Source organism: Mesoplodon densirostris, chromosome 11 (genome assembly GCF_025265405.1).
Source record: "Mesoplodon densirostris isolate mMesDen1 chromosome 11, mMesDen1 primary haplotype, whole genome shotgun sequence".
Lineage (NCBI taxonomy): Eukaryota > Metazoa > Chordata > Mammalia > Artiodactyla > Ziphiidae > Mesoplodon > Mesoplodon densirostris.
The window spans coordinates 71,894,730-71,914,501 of NC_082671.1; the positions used below are offsets into that span (position 1 = coordinate 71,894,730).

A 19,772-nucleotide genomic window follows, 5' to 3' on the forward strand; every position below is an offset into this window, starting at 1 on the left:
CATGGAGGGGCCCCAGGAGGTTCTTCCCCAACACCCGTCCCCTTCCTTGCCAAGGGACTTGCAGGCCGTGTAGCGGGAGGGTGGGCATCTCTGTGACCCTGTCTCCCTCTTGCAGCTGAACTCCTTCGAGCAGCTCTGCATCAACTACACCAACGAGAAGCTGCAGCAGCTCTTCAACCACACCATGTTCATCCTGGAGCAGGAGGAATACCAGCGCGAGGGCATCGAGTGGAACTTCATCGACTTCGGCCTCGACCTGCAGCCCTGCATCGACCTCATCGAGAAGCCAGTAAGAGCCACACCTGCGGGGGGGCTTCACCCCCACCCTCTTCGCTCTGCCCTTCTGGGGCTGGAACTACCCAGAATTCTGACATGAAACAATTTGCTTTTGCAATGAGTTTTTTTTTAATCAGTTGCATTTTCTAACAAACAAGAACCCATGTGGCTCCCAGGCCTGTCAGCCAGTCCCCACGATGTCTGAGTCTGCTCTCGTTTTATAAACTCAGTGTACGGAAGGCTCTTGGGGCTCTGGGGTGCTTCCTCTTCCTCGGGAGGCTTGTCCTAAGTGTCACCTGTCACCATGTAGCTGTGCGGACATGGAGGGCAGGGGAGGGGATGCGGAGGGAGTTGGGCCGGGGCATGTGCTGGGGGCAGCCTCTGGACGTGGGCCGGGGGTCTGCTTGGCCCATCAAGCCCGCCAAGGGATTTCCAGTGCACTCATTGGAGAACCCTTCTGATGCATCATTTTATTAAGGTGCGTCAGCTGTAGCCTAGACCCCAGAAGTTTCTTTTGAGCTAGAGCTCTTAAATTGAGTGCTTTCGGTAGTGCTTCTTCTTCTTCTTCTGTTTTTTTTTTTTTTTCCTCCCTGCGGGGAAGCACTGCCTACCTTCTGGAGAGATTCTGGGCTTTGGCTTCTTACGAGGGCAGGAATGGGTGGGTTTCCAGGTCGAGCTCACCTGTGCGATGCTGTGCTCCCTCCAGGCAGGCCCCCCAGGCATCCTGGCCCTGCTGGACGAGGAGTGCTGGTTCCCCAAAGCCACGGACAAGAGTTTCGTGGAGAAGGTGGTGCAGGAGCAGGGCACCCACCCCAAGTTCCAGAAGCCCAAGCAGCTGAAGGACAAAGCTGATTTCTGCATCATCCACTACGCTGGCAAGGTGAGGAGCGCACACACAGGAAGGTGTCGGCCGGACCTTCGTAGGAAACTTAGAGGCGATTCTAAGACCGGGAGCCCCGAGATGTGGGGCGGGGCGCAGTACTCTTGTCCCGTGACTCGTCCGATAATGTGCCTGGTGCCGTCAGCGTTCAGGGGACTCCCCCACCTCGCCAAGCACCATCACATGTTCCATTTTGTTAGAAGCTTGCAGCAATCCTGTAAGGTGCTCAGGCTGGTGTCCTGTTGTGTATTATTATTAAGTGCATTTTCCAGGTGCGGAAATGAGATTTGTGCTAAAGGCGCAGGCCGTGGAGTCTGTATTAGACCTCTGCCCCTGTGTGACTTTGGGCTGGTTACCTCACTTCTCTGAGCCTTGGTTGATTCACATGGAAAGTGGGGATGACCACCACTGAACTGGGTAACATGGATTAAAGGAGCCTGTGAGCCCAGAGTGGGCAGTCAGTGCTCTGGGGCAGGGCCTCTCAGCCTCCACACTGCCCACTCAGGGGCCGGGTCAGCCTCTGTGGTCGGGGCCCGTGCTGTGTGTTGTAGGATGTTTAGCAGCATCCCTAGCTTCTCCCCACCAGAGGTCAGCAGCGCCCTCCCTACTTGCCAAACCAGAAATGTCTCCAGACATCCCAGAACATCTGCCACATGTAGGTGGCACAGTCCCCTGGGTGAGGGCCACACCCGTAGATGATGGCTTTGTTATTGCCAAGGCCACCGGCCAGTAAGTGGCAGAGCTGCCTTCACACCAGCTGGCACACATCCTCCAGCTGGCTTGTTCCTGTGGCTTGAACCTAACTGAACAGGGATGTCCTGAGTCTGCAGAGGTCCGTGCTTAGACTAAAGCTGGGTTTTCTCAGCAAATTGTGTTGCTTGCATGGAGTATCTAACTATTGGTTACACTCGGGTGTGTGATGAGATTTATTTATTTATTTTGGGGGGCTGTGCCGTGCGGCTTGCAAGATCTTAATTCTCCAACCAGGGATCCAACCCGGGCCCACAGCAGTGAAAGTGCCGAGTCCTAACCACTGAACCGCCAGGGAAGTTTTTAAACTCCCTGTTTAAAAAACTTCTGTTTTCTCGTTACCTAAGGTAATGGCGCCTAAAGCCCCGTTTCCACTTCCACCCCTGTTAGAAATGCAGGAGGGCTTTTGTTGCACTGTTGTCTGTGATGCAAAAATTGGGTACACCCAAAAGCCCATGAGGGGCCTGAATGGTGAAACTGGCCGTGTGCATCCTCGCCTGGGCTGCACTACAGCAGCTAAAAGGACAAGGACGCTGCCTGTGCCCAGGGAGACAGACGGCCAAGACACTCAGCTCCAAGGTTTGTCGTCTCCCAGGAGGTAACTCTGCCCCTAGGGAGAAAGAAGCCACCATCCTGTACCTTGTCATCAATAACAGTGTGTGTGTGGAAACCTGTCGAAAGGGGCCAGGAGGGGACCACAGACTGAGAGCGGCGGTTACTGCTGTGTGGTTTAGGGCAGGGGTTGCAGCGGCTTCCCGCTCTGTTTGTATTGTTAGAATATATAATGTTGTACTACTCTTGTTATTAAGGACATATTTCAAAAAAGATAAGAATATAGGGCTTCCCTGGTGGCACAGTGGTTAAGAATCCTCCTGCCAATGCAGGGGACATGGGTTCGAGCCCTGGTCTGGGAAGATCCCACATGCCGCGGAGCAGCTAAGCCCGTGTGCCACAACTACTGAGCCTGTGCTCTAGAGCCTGGGAGCCACAACTACTGAGCCCATGTGCTGCAACTACTGAAGCCCACGTACCTAGAGCCCATGCTTCGCAACAAGAGAAGCCACCGCAATAAGAAGCTGGCGTGCTGCAACTAGAGAAAGCCCGCGTGCAGCAACGAAGACGCAACTCGGCCAAAAATAAAATAAATAAATTTTTAAAAAAAGAGAGAAGAATAATGCATATCCAGGAAAACCTGGGTGTCCTGAAATGACAAAGAAAAAGTAAAAATTACTTGCCTGTTACTAAAAAGAAATATTACCACATTTTGGTTAACGTCCTTTCAGGATTTTTTCTTTATTGTTCATGTTACCTTAAAAAAATTAAAAACAGAATATTCCGTGGTGTAACTATAACCGTTTGCTTGGGGTTCGCATGGCTTAAATTTTTTGCCTTCTGCATGACTCCGCAGAGAACATCTCACGGATGCTTCCGCCCTGGCCACTCATCATTTCCTTCTTGGGGATGCAAATGCCGGGCCGAGGGTTCACGGTTTTTAATGTTTCCACCTGTGGGGTCGGCTGGTCATCGGAGAGGCTGTGCGCGCTGATGTCCCCCAAGCAGCCCGTGACCTGGGGTCCCGTCTTGCAGGTGGATTACAAAGCTGACGAGTGGCTGATGAAGAATATGGACCCGCTGAACGACAACATCGCCACGCTGCTGCACCAGTCCTCCGACAAGTTCGTCTCGGAGCTGTGGAAGGATGGTACGCCCTTGGCCCTCACCCCGCCTCCCGGTGCCCCCGGTTGGGCCTCTTCCCTCCACGGCAGCGGGCCAAGCCCAGGACATGGACTGGTGTGGGTTTGTGGCCGCTTAGCACCCGGGAGCCTGGGCTCCTCCAACCCTTACGGTCACCCTGTCCTTGAGCCCCGAGCATCCTTGAACATGCTACGCAGCCACTTGCTCTTGGGCAGAGGCTTCCCTAGGCTCCGCGGCCACAGACAAGCCCTTTCTAGCGTGGGGGGGTCACGTGACGGCCCCGCGCCCGGTGCCCAGGTTCCCGTCCCACTCCCTACTGCCTCCCTGCTTCTCCCCGGCAGCTGGTAGCTCTGGAAGTCGTTCTTTTCCTTGTCTCCGCTGGTCCCTCCTCCCTTCTGCCTGGGTTTTGCTTTAACCTCTCTGTTGCAGAGATTCAGAGCACCCTAAGAGCCTATTTCTACCAGCGTTTTCCTGCCCTCCTCCTCCTAGAACCAGGTGACTGGCTGCCCGGTGCGGCATCCGTCCGTGTGGTGCATCCAGAGCTGCGTGACGAGCGCTTCTGCTGAGCTTTCTCTGCCATGGCTGCTCCTGCCTGACTGTGCCCCTTCCCTGGTCTCGGCCCTGGGCTTGTGGGGAGGCCCCTTCCCCCTCCCCATCACCTCCAGGCCTCCGGTGGAAAACCAGGCACATCAGGGCCGAGTTTTGATATTGACACTTCTTGTCAGATCTTAAAAGGAAAAAAAAAATCATTTTACAATCTATATCCCCTTCAGAACTCCTGCTCGTGAAGGCGGCGTCTCATTGATTGGATGGCTGCCATGTCTCAGCACGAGGCGCTGTGCGCACTGCTGTTATGTGTTCGCGTGTCTGTGCGTGCGTGCACCTGTGTGTGTACGCAGCAGTCACCTGCTCTTCCTGGGCCAGGCCTTCCGGGGGCAGGGCACACTCACATGAAACGGCGAGTTGTTACGGGGTGTATTTGACCTCACACTGGGCAACCTGAGTGGCCTTCACAAGCCACCCACTCCCAGGACACCTTTGGTGGCCAGGGGGGCCCTGCAGTGGCTGCATGAGGTCCAGATGCTTCCTGTTTTAATTGAGGGGGTTCATCGGGTCCATCCTCACTCCCAGCTTCCCTCTTGAACTCCCGGCTTCCCTCTTGAGCAACAGTCCTTTGTGTTGCCTTCAAAAAAATAAGAGATCTGGCCACAGAGGAATAGGAAACCGAGTTTGTCACGGAATTCTTAGCTTTTGCAGCCAGCAAGGGAAGCTTTCAAATTTAACATTGGCTCTTGCTTAAGACTGGCCTCAAATCACCGGCCACTTAGGTTGGGTTTGTTCGTTGTTTTGTTTTTGCCTGGGAGGAAGCAGTTCATTTCATTGTTCTGGGCGGGAGCCACGGTGATGAGGGCTTCTTCCTTGGAGGGTGGGCTTAGATGATAAAGACCCCTGAGCTTGGAGACCAAGGCAGACGAGAGGGAGAAGGGATAGTCACTGGCAGAAGTGGTTGTCTGGAACTCTCTGCTCCGACACCATTCCTGCTGCACTAGGTCCCTGATGTAGAGAGCCCTGCGTGGGGCCGTTGCAGACAGAGAGGGACGCATCCAGAGTCCTGCAGGCGATGGCAGAGTAGCTTTAGAGCTCCTGCCTTCTGACTCCTAGCCCAGTGCTCTCGGGTAAAGGTCAACGTGAATTCAGGATGCTGAGTTTTTCATTTCGTCTGGGATCCGAGGACTACAGGATTCCTGTAAGTCAGGTTGAACACCTCCTCAGAGCCAGGCAAGTGGACGAGCTTGGCTCGCCACTCCAAAATGCATTATTAGGTCTGGTTTTTTTTGTTTGTTTGTTTGTTTTTCCAGTTATTCTCATAGCAAAGGGTTGTTATTTACCAGCCATCATGACACTCACCAAAAGGCTACACAGCTCCTATCAACTTATCTGAATCACAGCTACTGTGAAAGGGGATTCTGGGTTTTTTTTTTTTTTTTTTTTTTTTGGAGTATAATTGCTGTACAATGTTATGTTAGTTTCTGCTGTACAATGAAGTGAATTAGCTGTATGTACACCTATATGTCCTCCCTCCCACCCCCATCCCCCCCCAACACACACACATCCCCCCCATCTAGATCATCACCGAGTACTGAGCTGAGCTTCCTGTGCTTTATAGCAGGTTCCCACTAGCTATCTATTTTACACATGGCAGTGTATAAACGTCAATCCTAATCTCCCAGTATCAGCTCTGTCGTGTCTCTGGGTTAGGAGCTTTCCAGCGTGGCTGAGATAAGTGCTTTGGACGTGGAGTTAGCCTTCCCGGGCGCGCTGCTCCCCTCAGTGGCTCTGCGCTCTTTCCAAACCCTTTCCTGCTTTCTGCTCCTTGCTTACAAGGCCACCTTCGCTCAACATTTGGAGATGACTTTAGCCTGCTGTGTAGACTCCAAGTAGAAACAGTCTGCTGTTCCGTAGTCTCCTCTCTTTCTGTGCAGATTGTCTGTCTGTCTTTCCCACCCCTACGCCCCCACCTGGACCGCTGGGTCCTCACGCGCTTCTGCGTGCTCTCTGCAGTGGACCGCATTATTGGCCTGGACCAGGTGGCCGGCATGTCGGAGACGGCACTGCCAGGGGCCTTCAAGACACGCAAGGGCATGTTCCGCACGGTGGGACAGCTGTACAAGGAGCAGCTGGCCAAGCTCATGGCCACACTGAGGAACACCAACCCCAACTTCGTCCGCTGCATCATCCCCAACCACGAGAAGAAGGTGCGGCCACTCGGGGGCGCGGCCACTTGGGGGCACGGCCACTCGGGGGCGTGGCGCGGGCTGGGCACAAGTGCGGGCCACTCCGCCCTTGTCTGTCTCCCTGTGCAGAAACTCTGTCCCCCACTGCACACAGCGGCCTCGGTTAAGTTCCCCGGTGGGGTGGCTCAGGTACCCTTAGGGGATAAGCTGCCCTCGTAGCCTGTGTTTCTGCCTCTACAGGACCTGGATCACGTAATTAACTGGGCCGTCAAAACCTGTGGGCGGCAGCGACTCCCAACTCCCTTGGGGGCTTTTGCCCTGTTTCATGTAGAGGGGGCCACCCCTCTCTCTATCAATTCCTGGGCACAGAAGTAAGAGCAGGTGCATGTATTTTCTTCCCTAGGCTGGCAAGCTGGACCCCCATCTGGTGCTGGACCAGCTGCGCTGCAACGGGGTTCTCGAGGGCATCCGAATCTGCCGCCAGGGCTTCCCCAACCGCGTGGTCTTCCAGGAGTTCCGGCAGAGGTGAGCAGGGCCCAGGGCCGGCTGCTTCCCAGGAGGGGCCTCCAGTAGGGCAGCCGTATCCTCGTCCACATTGAGTTGAGTTCCGGCCGGCTCCTCCCACGGTTCTCTGTGCCACCGTCCACGTGAGGAGGGATTTCTCTGTTTTGTTTCTGAAACAAAAGTTATCTTGTTGGCTTTCACTCCTAGTCACTTTGGGAGCCTGGTGCTGTTTGCTACAGTTAGAGGAGCTCTGAAAAGAAATGAAAGGAGGATCAGAAGGAGCCTTGGGTATTAAAAGAACTTGATGGAAATGGAAGTCTGCTTTGTGTGCAGAGGGGGACAGTAGTGACCCCGGCTTCTTTGCTTAATGACTGTGTTTAGTGCCAGTTGCTGTCTTGATGCAGCCCTGAGTTTAATTTCTTGGACCACCCCGTTGATTGGTGGTTCCCTGCAGCATCTCAGTGAAGAGGTAGGCGTGGCCTTCTGGGGTTACAGACGCGGATGCTGGGTGATTAGCTGTTAGTAAGCCCACTGCAAAACTCACCTTTGAGTGAATGAAACAGCCCGATGTGAGTTTCCATTCGCTTTCTGGAAAGCACCAGGCCTTCCTTGTGCCATTTAGCCTAAGGAAAGAGCAGGGCGGGATTCACCGAATGTCCCCTTTCCTTAGGAGACTCTGTGGAAAGAATTCTATGTCTGCTACACCACAGGGACGACCCTAATCTCTCACGGATATTCCAGGCCACGTGGAATCCAAGCTAGGGCTAACCTGACCTGGCTGCCCTTTTCTTCCTCAGATACGAGATCCTGACACCAAATTCCATTCCTAAGGGCTTCATGGATGGGAAGCAGGCGTGTGTGCTCATGGTGAGTTGAGCTGCCGTCCCCGCCTCCTGTGTTGGGTGACCTGTGGCTGCTGGGCATCCACGTGGCCAGCGCCCCTGTGACTGGACGGGGTCCTTTGGATCCAGTGGCACCGTGCTCTCTTGTTCCTCCAACAAGCCAGTTCTGACTCTGCCAGGTGCCCTGAGTGGCAGCCCCCTTAGCCCTTGGTGGGGTCAGGACAGCGTGTGGGAGCCAGGTGCGGGGGGGAGGCCAGAGCCGCAGCGTGGCGAGGCTGTGGTGTGAGATGGCCTCTTCCTTTTGGGCACATTCTGGTTCTTTCTTGCGCACGTCTCCTCCGATCTTCACATGCAGTGTGGTTGGTGGGGCAGCTCGCTACCAGGGCGCCACGACCAGCCCAAAGCCGCCGGTGTCTGAGTTTCTGGACCTTTCCTCTCTTTCCCCCAGCTCTGAACCAGTGCCTGATGGGCAGTGGGCACTGGATTCTTCATAGTGAATGAAGGCCCTGTGGTGACCCAGTGGCCACGCTGAGGCTGTACCCACTCAGTCATTTTTCTGCTTTGCAGGCAGGCGTCCCGCTGGGCTGTGTCCAGCCAGAGTCAGTAGCCAGCACCTCTTGCTTGCTTTACTTCGCGTTCTTTCCAAAGAGTCAGCAGAGGATGGGCTGGGCTTCGGGGTGGGGGAGGAAAGAGAAAAGGGAAGAAAAATTCAACACCTGCTCTGTGCAAAGCAGCACATTAAGGGACAGGGAGGTGGGGGCTAGAAAAGGAGGGAGAAGACACAGCTCCCTGCTCTCCGATGCTTGTCACCTGGCAGAGAGGAGGCGTGAAGGATGGAGGGTGTGCCTCCAGCTCGTGTCTGGGCCGCTGTTTCTCCGGAGGCTGAGTTAGCTGCTGGCCAGTGAGGGGTGTCCCCACTTCTGGCATAAGCAGGTCCCCTCCGTCCAGCCCTGCAGGGAAGATGGGTAGCTTGGGCTCTTCATGCCGGGAGGGAGGTGAGGCACTGACTGTGACCCTCGCCCCACAGGGCCTTCGCCAAGAGGCAGCAGGAATGGCCGGGGAAGGCCCACGATGGCTCCACCTGCCCTGGTCTGCCCTTTTCACAGGGCCTCTTCCGGGCCTGCCGGGTCGTTCGTGGACACCAAGGCCCCCAGATCCCACTTACCCTATTCAAGCCTCTGCCTCTTGGAGTTTGTTCTAAATCTCTTCTCTCCCAGGCAGACAGTTGGACAGACAGACCCTTGCCAGTGGGCTTAGTAAGAGAGCCTTGTTACTGTACCAAAACAGCCCGGTAATGGTAATGACGGCTAAAGCCCATTTGGCACTGGTCACACGCTTGACCCTGTGCTTAGTGCTTTCTGTGCATTCTCTTGTTTGACTCCCACGGCTCTCCTAGAAAGGAGGTGCTATTATTTGCTTTGTTTGTTAACTTTTCTTTTAATTAAAGAAACCATTATTCCTGTTTTACAGCTGAGGAAATATGGGCTCACAGAGGTTAAGGCCTAGGGTCATCTAGTTAGTATTTGATCCTGGCCTGAGCTGGAGTCTGTGCTGGGCTTGGACAAAACAATGATGCTTGGCCACCTCCGCCTGGAGGGAGACCTGACTGGGCATTTGTAGAGCGTGACTGCAGTGTATGGGGCGGCACAGAGAAGGAAGAGGAGACCTCCAGGGTCCCTTCAGGGCCGAGATTCTGTGCTTCTCTGCAAGTCTGACTTGTTACCTGCCCCATGCCGGCCCCCACCTGCCTGCTCCCCAGCGTGCCCCAGCCCCGCTTTCTCTGCACCAGGAGAAGGCTGCCCGCAGAGCAGCAGGACTGACCCAGGCTCCAGGCCCCTCCCCCGTCCTTGGCCTTGCTTCAGGGCTCCGCAGGGGTGGCAAGGGGTAAGTGGCCAACTCTCCTCCGTCTAGATCAAAGCCCTGGAGCTCGACAGCAACCTGTACCGCATCGGCCAGAGCAAGGTCTTCTTCCGGGCCGGCGTGCTGGCTCACCTGGAGGAGGAACGGGACCTGAAGATCACGGACGTCATCATCGGCTTCCAGGCCTGCTGCAGGGGATACCTGGCCAGAAAGTGAGTCCTGGGACGCCCACCCGACCCAGCCTGCCCCGCGCTCGGGCCCTCCCAGCTCTCCTGTAGCGGAGGACACTGAGGAAGCGGTGGCCTGGGCGCCCTCATGCCAGTCAGGTGTCGCCCGGGGAGGCCCCTGTGGCCTTCCCTGCCCCCCTGCTTCCTGGATTTCTGCCTGAGGTTTAAAGTGAGCTGGTGGGAGGGGTGACTGTGCTTGGATTTGCTCGTCTCAAAAGCTCCTGCCACCGCTATTCCTTCCTGTGTCCCTCATGTAAGGATGACACCCAGAGCCGGCTGTCCCCAGAGGATGCCGTGCTCCCAGAGGAGGAGGCCATCCTTGAGTCCCGAGCAGCTCCTGTGGGGGTCAGGGGCTGACTTGCTGCAGGAAGGTGGGTGGGGCAGCTGCACATCTGTCCCCTGAGCCCTCCGTGTCTGTGCTCAGGGGTGTCTGTTCCAGCCTGAGATCTGAGCGCTGGGGGGACGCAGCATGAGTTTGTGGTGTTTGGACAAATGGACCTGTGTAGGACATCAGCTGCTGACGTTCTCCCTCTAAACCAAAGCGACAAGATTGTGGGTGGCACCAGGGTGGGGAGCTGCTGTCCATAGATGGACTTGATGACCAGGGCTCACACTTGACTCGGATCTGTGGTGACCTCACTCGCCCCTGAGTGACCTCGGCCCCAGGCACCCTCTGTGAGGTCACCCACAGGATTCAACCCGAAGCCGACCTCCTTCCCGCCGCGTCTGTTCCGTGGTGCCCCCGGCAGGGGTCGGTCCCTCCGGAAAAGCCTCCACGAGTGAGGTCAGGACCGTCGGGAGGGAGGCGTGCCATCCCCCGCCTGGAGGGCTGACCGTGACCCTCGCCCCACAGGGCCTTCGCCAAGAGGCAGCAGCAGCTGACGGCCATGAAGGTCCTGCAGAGGAACTGTGCCGCCTACCTCAAGCTGCGCAACTGGCAGTGGTGGCGCCTCTTCACCAAGGTGGGTCTGGAAGGGCCTCCGCGTGACGCGGGGTCCGAGCAGGCCTCATGCTGGCGTCCTGCAGGGCTCAGGCCCTGGGGCTGGCACTTTGCCCAGCACAGGAGCCTGGGGTGATCCTGCCCATGGGGTCTAGAGGGGTGTGAGCCGGGGCATGTATGTGGCGTGGACGGCCACGGTGCTATCAGGCTGGGCTAGGGCGGCTCCAAGGGCGGCTCCCGGGATGTCAGGGCCCAGCCCGCCCACCACAGCTCCACGTGGCGACAGTGCTGCCCACCCAGAAACCACGGGCAGGTCAGAATCTGCACCCAGCTGGATGGGTCCTCCCTAGCCTTTACAAAAAATTCGTTAATTATTAAAGTTGTTCAGGCTGCTTTTGTTTATGATAAGTAATCTGTGGTAATTGCAAAAAGTTAGACTAACCAAAAGGGTAAACAAGAAAATAAAAATTCACCTATAATTCCTTCATCCTTGTGCCAACGTCGATATTGAATAGATGTTTCCACATTTAGTCTGCTTTTAAAAAAAATTTTTTTCACTCCCGGTAAATCTCTGCTGTGTAAACCACACGCGTTCTTACGTAGCTGAGCTTTGACTTGTATAAACAGTCATGTACTTTGCATTTTGCATTTAAAATTCCTTCATGAGGGCTTCCCTGGTGGCGCAGCGGTTGAGAGTCAGCCTGCCGATGCAGGGGATGCGGGTTCGTGCCCCGGTCCAGGAAAATCACACATGCCGTGGAGCAGCTAGGCCCTTGAGCCATGGCTGCTGAGCCTGTGCGTCCGGAGCCTGTGCTCCGCAACAGGAGAGGCCACAACAGTGAGAGGCCCGAGTACTGCAAAATAAATAAATAAATTAAAAAAAAATAGAATTCCTTCATGAGCATCATTTTTAAAAAGTCAGCATACTGTTCCCTAGAGATGTTTCATAATTTATCTGACTATTTTTCCAGCTTTGGATGTTTACCTTTCTCTGAAATTTTCACTGTTAAACAATGCTGTCCTGAACATCTTCATGCACGCATAGGGGTAGTTTCCCCGAAATGTAATTAGTGGGTCAGAGCCCTGTGGCACACAGTGTACCAAATTCATTTCCAGAAAAATTGTACCCATTTGCACCTCCTCTGCCCTGCATCCTACCTGCCCCTCACTCTCATGAGCTTGCGCTTCCACAGGTGAGGGGAAAGCCCCACGGCTCTCAGCCTGGACAGGCATCTTCCCCTGAGCATGTTTCCTCCTCAATCTCCTCTCCTAGGTCAAGCCGCTGCTGCAGGTGAGCCGGCAGGAGGAGGAGATGATGGCCAAGGAGGAGGAGCTGGTGAAGGTGCGGGAGAAGCAGCTGGCCGCTGAGAGCAGGCTCTCAGAGATGGAGACCCTCCAGTCCCAGGTGGGTGTCTGCAGGCTCTGCCCAGGCAGTGCTGCCACCTGCTGGCAACCAGTAGGCGAGGCATGCCTGGTTAATTTCTCTGCAGACCCTGTTCGGGGTTTCGTGATGGAGGAAGGCTACCCCATGGGATGGAAAGCTCATGAGTGTTGGGTTCAAGGCCCAGCCCCTCTCTGAGTCTGTTTCCTCGGGATCTTGATGTACAGCTCACGGAGCGGTGGTGAGGGACGGTGGACGTGATGTTTAAATGTGCGAGGCAGCTTAAGCATCCTGAGATGGAAGCTGCTCTCATCAGCAGGGCTCTCCCTGCAGGAGCCTGCACTGGAGACCAGTTCTCCCGTGGGTACAAGTGGCCTGAGGCAGCCGTAAGAGCTCACATTTCCCATGTGTTCTCGCAGCTCATGGCTGAGAAGTTGCAGCTGCAGGAGCAGCTCCAGGCAGAAACGGAACTGTGTGCCGAGGCTGAGGAGCTCCGGGCCCGCCTGACCGCCAAGAAGCAGGAGCTGGAAGAGATCTGCCATGACCTGGAGGCCAGAGTGGAGGAGGAGGAAGACCGCTGCCAGCACCTGCAGGCTGAGAAGAGGAAGATGCAGCAGAACATCCAGGTACCCTACCCGGAGGAGGGGCAGGGCCAGACCCCAGGCATGGGGCCGGGGGTGGGCTGCGTGGGGAGCAGGGGCGCCACGAGTGCCATGGGAGGACAGCCTTTGTCCCGGAGCAGCCTTGGAGACGTGTTCTCTTTGGGGCTTTTTTTTTTTTTTTTTTTTTTTTTTTTTACGGCAGTGCCGCGCAGCTTGTTCAATCCCTGACCGGGGATTGAACCCGGGCCCGTCGGCAGTAAACGCTCGGAGTCTTAACCACTGGAGCACCTGGGAATTCCCTGGGTGGTTATTTCTGAAACTTACATGTCAGGTGCCTGTTAGCGCTGCCCCACTGAGCATCGAAGCCAATTTAATTCCCCTCCTCCGTCCTGGCTCTGGCTGGTCTGAGGAGCAGAGGGTGGATGCTTGCTGGACGAGGCCCCTCGGAACACGTGACCCCGCGATTGGACTGGGGTTCTTGTCCCCGCACCCCGGTTTTAAATACATGACCACACACGTGGGGGCTGGGCCGCATCCCAGTTGCTCAGGCGTCGCCCCGGCTTCCTGTTAGGAGCTGGAGGAACAGCTGGAGGAAGAGGAGGGCGCCCGGCAGAAGCTTCAGCTAGAGAAGGTGACCACTGAGGCCAAGCTGAAGAAGCTGGAGGAGGACCAGATCATCCTGGAGGACCAGAACTGCAAGCTGGCCAAGGTGGGGCGGCAGCCCGGCAGTCGGGGCACGGGGGCAAGCGGCTGGGGCAGCGGCCAGGCTCAGGGCTGCGGCTGGGGTCCCTGTCAGCGTCCGCCTGGTGACAGATAACAGCTGGGAATCAAGTTAGAGGAGAAGGAGGGACAAGATCAGGATGCTGACCTCCATCTCCAGAGGATGGGGGTGACCAGGTTGACAGGGCAGGACGGCTGCCCGGGACCCTGTGATGTGTGGGGAGTTACGCTGGCTGTGTGGCCGCCGCTGTGGGATTAGGACTCCACTGGTGGCCACACAAAGCAGGAAGTGAGAAGAGCAGGGGCACTTTGGGGGGTGAGCAAGGGGGAGGTCGAAGGCATGGAGAAGGTGACGCCATCCTGCCTGCCCTGAATTCCCTCGCTGACACTCACTGTCACCTGGCGGCTCTTCTCACCTGAGCAGAAAGGGGTGACGCAGGCCCAGGAAGGGCTTGGGCACCCCCTTTATGGGTCCTAAGGAGGCTTACCCAGCTATTGCAGGGGGGCTAGTGACCTTTCACGATGACTCCTTTGATCTAGGAAATCCTAATGAGCTTGACCAGGTGTTTAAGGCCCTGCCCTGCCATTCAGTCCTCAATGTCTGGGCGAGTCGTGCCTTGAAGAGAGCTGAGGTGTTCTGCGCTCAACTGACTTTAAGCTCTGACCCACCCTCGCCCCCCAGGAGAAGAAGCTTCTGGAAGACAGAATAGCCGAGTTCACCACCAACCTCATGGAAGAGGAGGAGAAATCTAAGAGCCTGGCCAAGCTCAAGAACAAGCACGAGGCAATGATCACCGACCTGGAGGGTAAGGGGGTGGTGGCAGGAATGGTCGGACTTGGGATCTCTGGAGTGTCCCCTGCTCGGGGGCCCAGCCTGGGCCTCGCTGCCAGGAGCTGGAGTGCCGGCCGGGTCTCCCACTTGCTCTGTGCAGGCGAGGCTGGGGTCTTTGGTATCCGGCCGCTGCCCTCGAGACATGGGGGTCAGCGCCCGCTCCCTGTGGAGTCTGGACCTCCAGACACTGGTTGGGAGGGACGCTCCCCCAAGTGACGAGTGTTGAGAATTGAGTTCTGGCGTTTCTCTCGTGTTGCACACCATGCGTTTCACAAGCTTCTGAGACTTCCTAGGAGCTTCTAGGTTTGACTGCGGCTCTGCCACTTACTAGCTGTGTCATCTTGTACCTATTAATCTCCGTGAGCGTGAGTTTCTCTTACCTCTCAGGGGACACAGTAAAAGGGTGAGTGTGAGGACTGAACTGAGTAACGCGCATGGACATGCTGTGTGTGTTGTAAGATGCTGGGCAGGTATCACGAGAGGCCATTGCTTCACGTGGGGCAGGGAGACAAATCATGCCTCCGTCTCCCTGTGCCCTGGGATCTGTGGTGGCTAGGAGGATGGCACAAGCCCAGGTCTGTGCTGTCTGGGGACCCCTTGTCCCCCTGCCCCTTGAGAGGAGTGGAACAGGGGGCAAGGGGAGCCCAGACCACCGGGGGGGCTCTGAGCTCCAGCCAGAAACCACTGCTCCCTCTGGGGTGACGTGAGGCAGCCCGGTGCGCAGGGCAGTTGTCAGTGCCCAGTGGACGTAGGGCTGAAACCATCTGGGCTGGTCTCTAGGAGAATTTTCCCAGCTTGGTTTCTTGGCCCCTCCTGGGTTAAGGTGTTCAGGCCATCAAGGGGAAGAGACGTCCTGACACCGAGATCTCTTCACCTGGGAATAGTCTGAAAGACTCCATCATCCAGGAGGTCTTGGAGCAGCAGGCCTGCTGGATTGGCAGACATGAAATTTTGACACTAACAAGTGTTGCCAAAGATGTAGAACAGTCAGAACACACACACTGCCAGTGGGAGTATAAATTGGTAGACAGTTTCGGAGAACAATCTGCCAGTGCCTAGTGAGGTTGAAGCCTTGCCTGCAACCCATCCCTCTTGTCCATGTATGTTGGGAGTCATGGGCAAGAACGCTCCCAGCATCGTGGCTCAGGAGGGCACACAGCTGGAGGCTGTGCCCATCTATCCTACAAGTGCCCATCAGCTGTAGGATAGACAGATAAGTTGTGGTGTGTTCACATGGTGAAATACACAGACAGAAGTCCAAATGGATCGATTACAGTGACACTTAAGTTGCTAAATCTCAAGATTTTAATGTTGAGCGACAAAGGTAAGATGAGGAATAAAAGTCTCCAGCCCTTACTGTGCACACTGTGGGCAGGCACGGTTCCAGGTGCTTTCAGATACCAACACATTTGAGCCTCCCAACAGCCTAAGGAAGTAGCTTATCTTATAGCCTCGCTACTCAGATGAGGCACAGAAAGGTAAGGACATCACCTAGGTGACGTCATAACAGGAGTTGTAAAGCCCATTGGACTCTGGCCCCGCTGTACCGTCTCCATAGAATTCATATAGGACACATCCCTAATGTAAGTTCAGATTCATGCGAGACTAAACGTTATAATTTTTAGGGAGGCAGACATGGTGGAGCCTCAAAGGGAAACGAGGGAACTGTAAACATGAACTTCGGGGGAATAGTTCCCTTGGTGGGAAGGGTCAGTGGGTGGGGTTGGAGAGACAAGGACTTGGAAGCTTATGGTGACGTTCTTTCCCTTCATCCAGGAGTTGGGAATGAGTGTGAATCATGATCATTTAAACAGCACAGATGTTTTGTAATAAATATTTGGCATTTTATGTAAGATTTGAAGACAAAGACAGATCTGTAGGCACTGAGGGGTCTGTTCGCAACTCTCCATTCTTCCTTCTCAGAGCGCCTGCGAAGAGAGGAGAAGCAGCGCCAGGAGCTGGAGAAGACCCGCCGGAAGCTCGAGGGAGACTCCACGGACCTCAGCGACCAGATCGCCGAGCTGCAGGCTCAGATTGCTGAGCTCAAGATGCAGCTGGCCAAGAAAGAGGAGGAGCTCCAGGCTGCCCTGGCCAGGTGAGGGCCAGAGCATCAGCCAGTGCCCGCACTCTCAGCGTGCTCCCTGCTGTGGTTCTCAGTGCATCAGTGAACTGCGAGCACGCGCTCCGCTGTTGTCTTGGAAGCTAATTAATGACAAAACATTTTCTGTTCACTAAAAGTGCAGTCTAAGGTTTCTCTGTCATTTGTAATTCCCCCCAAAATCATCCACAACCCTAGTCATCCAATCATAGCAATTCTTTCCTTTCCTTTTTAAAATTTCGTGGCTCTACAGGCATGCTTTTTAAGAATAGATTTTATTTTCCCAGGCATATTTAGATTCATAACAAAATTGAACAGAAGTTACAGTGAATTCCCAAGTCCCCACGTGAACAGCCTCCCTCATTAGCAACCTCCCCCACAACAGTGATACATTTGTTACAATTCATGAAAGTTCACTGACACATCATTATCACCCAAAGTCAGAGCACATTTGTATTTCTACTTAGTTGCTGTAATCATGGACTGTAGCATTTTATTTCCTTTTTTTTTTCAGTTAACACTTCATTTTTTTTTAATGTCTAAAGGACTTAATCTTAATTTGGAAAATGAAATGATTCTTCTGTGAGGTTTTTGAATTCTCAAAGTGGAATAACACTAAGTCTTCTGGATGCATCAGATGTTTTTGCTGAGAAGAGCTCCTAAGGGCCATGATTATGACTGCCAGAAGTGGCTTTGGCTGTACTTCTCTAAAGCGTTTTCTACAGACTCTGCTCTCCGTAGGTGACCGTGACCTCATCCTGATGTTGTTGCTCTCTTTGGCAGAGTGGAAGAGGAAGCCGCCCAGAAGAACATGGCCCTAAAGAAGATCCGGGAGCTGGAATCTCAGATTTCTGAACTCCAAGAAGACCTGGAGTCTGAGCGTGCTGCTAGGAATAAAGCTGAGAAGCAGAAACGGGACCTTGGGGAAGAGTTGGAGGCTCTGAAAACAGAGTTGGAGGACACTCTGGATTCCACGGCTGCCCAGCAGGAGCTCAGGTGTGTCTTGGGACCGACTGCCCCAGTCACTGAGGGATGGGGTGGTGGTGCAGGGAAGGGGAGGCCGTGGCCTGGGAGGGGTGGACCCCAAGTCTCTGCATACACACAGCGGCCTGTTGTCACGGAGCAGAGAGCTCGGAAGCTGATGGTTCCTCAGCACCTTCTCCCTAGAGGAGAAGAACTTGGCTTGGAGTTGGGGTGAGGCAAGTGTGGGCTTTAAAGCTGAAAGGCTACAGAAGCCTCTACAAAGAGTGTCTGTGGGGAATTCCCTTGCAGTCCGGTGGCTAGGACGCTGCGCTTCCACTGCAGGGGGCACGAGATCGATCCCTGGTCGGGGGGTGAAGATCCTGCATGCTGCATGGTGCAGCCAAATTAATTAATTAATTAATTTAATTAATCTGCTTATAACTCACTCCTGGCTCCTCGTATTTAGAATAAAATCCAATTCCTTACATAAAAAGCCTACAATACATTTAAAAAAAAAAAATGTGTGTCTGTGAGCCTGGGCTGTAGGATGGATGGCCGCGGAGAGAGGCCAGCGGGCAGAAAGCTGCCCGGGGTGGCCAGTGCCCCTTGCCGGGTGCTCTCTGATGCCACAGAAGAGCCCCAGGGCAGCATCGCTCCTGGATCCCTGGCCTCCCTCCTGAGGACGTTTCTCTGTCCAGGTCCAAACGTGAACAGGAAGTGAACATCCTGAAGAAGACCCTTGAGGAGGAGGCAAAGACCCACGAGGCCCAGATCCAGGAGATGAGACAGAAGCACTCGCAGGCCGTGGAGGAACTGGCGGAGCAGCTGGAGCAGACGAAGCGGGTGCGTGGGCCTCCCCAGGACTGGCTCCGTGAGGCTCTGCCACTGTCAGGGGGCCCTTGCAGAGTCTAGGCTCCAGCCCATCGTGGCTGTGTGACTTGGGGCTATAGGTCCCTCTGTTCCTCAGTTTCCCCATCTCTAAGGGAGGCAGATGATAGCCCGTCTCATACAATTAATGTGAGAGTTGGAGTTGGTAACACGTGAGGCACTTAGGTAGTAAGGGCTCGGTAAGTTGTTCAAGAATCATTTATTCTCATTATCATCATTATCTTGTTCATCAACCTGCCAGACCAGAAAATTTCATGGAATTGGAGCGACTCTAAAACTGAGTTTCAGAGGGCCATCGGGGTCCTCTTTTCTGAAGCCCGTCCCTTCTCTAGAACACCCCCAACAGGTGGTCAGCTGGAGTCTTCGTGGGAGAACCCTGGGGATGTTGACCCCAAATGGTTTCTCGGCCAGGCAGCTGTGGCCGGGCAGTTCCTGAACAAGACCAGTCCTGCATCCCGTGGCTTCCAGCTCACGGCCACCCTTGGTGGCAGCCTGAGAAGGCAGAGGCTCTTCCACATGGCAACCTGTACAATATTTTCAGAAACCTGCCTTGTCTACCTGTCTACCTTCAATTTCCACCTGGTTCTGGGCAGGTTGAAGCCTTGCCTGGTCCTTTAGCTGTTTTCACCCAAAGTGACCTTGCGTTCACGCTGGGTCCAGTTTACCCTTGAACTTGCCCGTGATGCCGTGGCCGGCTCGGTACGGACTAGATTGGGATTGTTGTGTTTATTCTGTAAACTCGGCTTTTATGTTGTTTGGAAGAACATTACTGTGCTACTTTGAACATCAAATTTTCAAGAGGCTTTCCTGGAAGTCTTAACTACGAACAATTACAATTTCCTTCATCCTATAATAATAGCTAAAATCTTAACATCAGCAGTGATGACATCTTGCCCTTGGATGCTCCCTGAAGCCCGTGCAGGAGGCCGGGCAGGGATGGTTTGAGAGCTGGGGGAGCCCACGCGCCGGGTGTCCGGCCCCAGCTGGGTGCTGAGTTCACATCAGGCCCGAGCCTTCCGAGTCTGGGGCCCTTGCCAGCTCGTCATCCCCTGGACTTGCCCAGTGTCGTTTTTGCTGCAAAGGCAGCCGATTCTGGTTCTGGATCCGCCAGATCTTCGACGATGTTAGAAAGACCAGCCTCACGTCACAGGTGCCCCCTTTCACGTCTTCGCTTTTCTCCCCGCTGCCAGGTGAAAGCCAACCTCGAGAAGGCCAAGCAGACCCTGGAGAATGAGCGAGGGGAGCTGGCCAATGAGGTGAAGGTGCTGCTTCAGGGCAAGGGGGACTCCGAGCACAAGCGCAAGAAGGTGGAGGCCCAGCTTCAGGAGCTGCAGGTCAAGTTCACTGAGGGGGAGCGCGTGCGCACGGAGCTGGCCGACAAGGTCTCCAAGATGCAGGTGAGGCCTCTGCCGGATCTCCTGGGTCCTGGCCCACATCGCCAGAGCTCCCGCTCTTCTCTCTCTCTCTCTCTCTCTCTCTCTCTCTCTCTCTCTCTGTCTCCGCAACCTGGCTCAATCTGCGAGGCCTCTGGGGTTCAGCCTGTGACTCAGGTCCAGCATGGCCGAGAGAGCCGAGGTGG

At 55.0% G+C, this 19,772-nt stretch overlaps 1 protein-coding gene across 1 annotated transcript in view; it reads left to right on the plus strand.

Moving 5' to 3' along the window:
* Positions 1–19,772, plus strand: part of MYH9 (myosin heavy chain 9) — a 94,114-nt gene that overhangs the window by 62,702 nt on the left and 11,640 nt on the right. The window contains exons 13-28 of the mRNA XM_060111699.1: positions 116–289; positions 983–1,156; positions 3,494–3,608; positions 6,164–6,357; positions 6,740–6,861; positions 7,638–7,707; positions 9,594–9,754; positions 10,623–10,731; positions 11,983–12,114; positions 12,510–12,716; positions 13,264–13,401; positions 14,095–14,218; positions 16,168–16,339; positions 17,126–17,338; positions 18,004–18,148; positions 19,384–19,590. Of these exons, the coding sequence (XP_059967682.1) occupies positions 116–289; positions 983–1,156; positions 3,494–3,608; positions 6,164–6,357; positions 6,740–6,861; positions 7,638–7,707; positions 9,594–9,754; positions 10,623–10,731; positions 11,983–12,114; positions 12,510–12,716; positions 13,264–13,401; positions 14,095–14,218; positions 16,168–16,339; positions 17,126–17,338; positions 18,004–18,148; positions 19,384–19,590 (2,457 nt within the window). The remainder of the gene's footprint in view (positions 1–115; positions 290–982; positions 1,157–3,493; positions 3,609–6,163; positions 6,358–6,739; positions 6,862–7,637; positions 7,708–9,593; positions 9,755–10,622; positions 10,732–11,982; positions 12,115–12,509; positions 12,717–13,263; positions 13,402–14,094; positions 14,219–16,167; positions 16,340–17,125; positions 17,339–18,003; positions 18,149–19,383; positions 19,591–19,772) is intronic.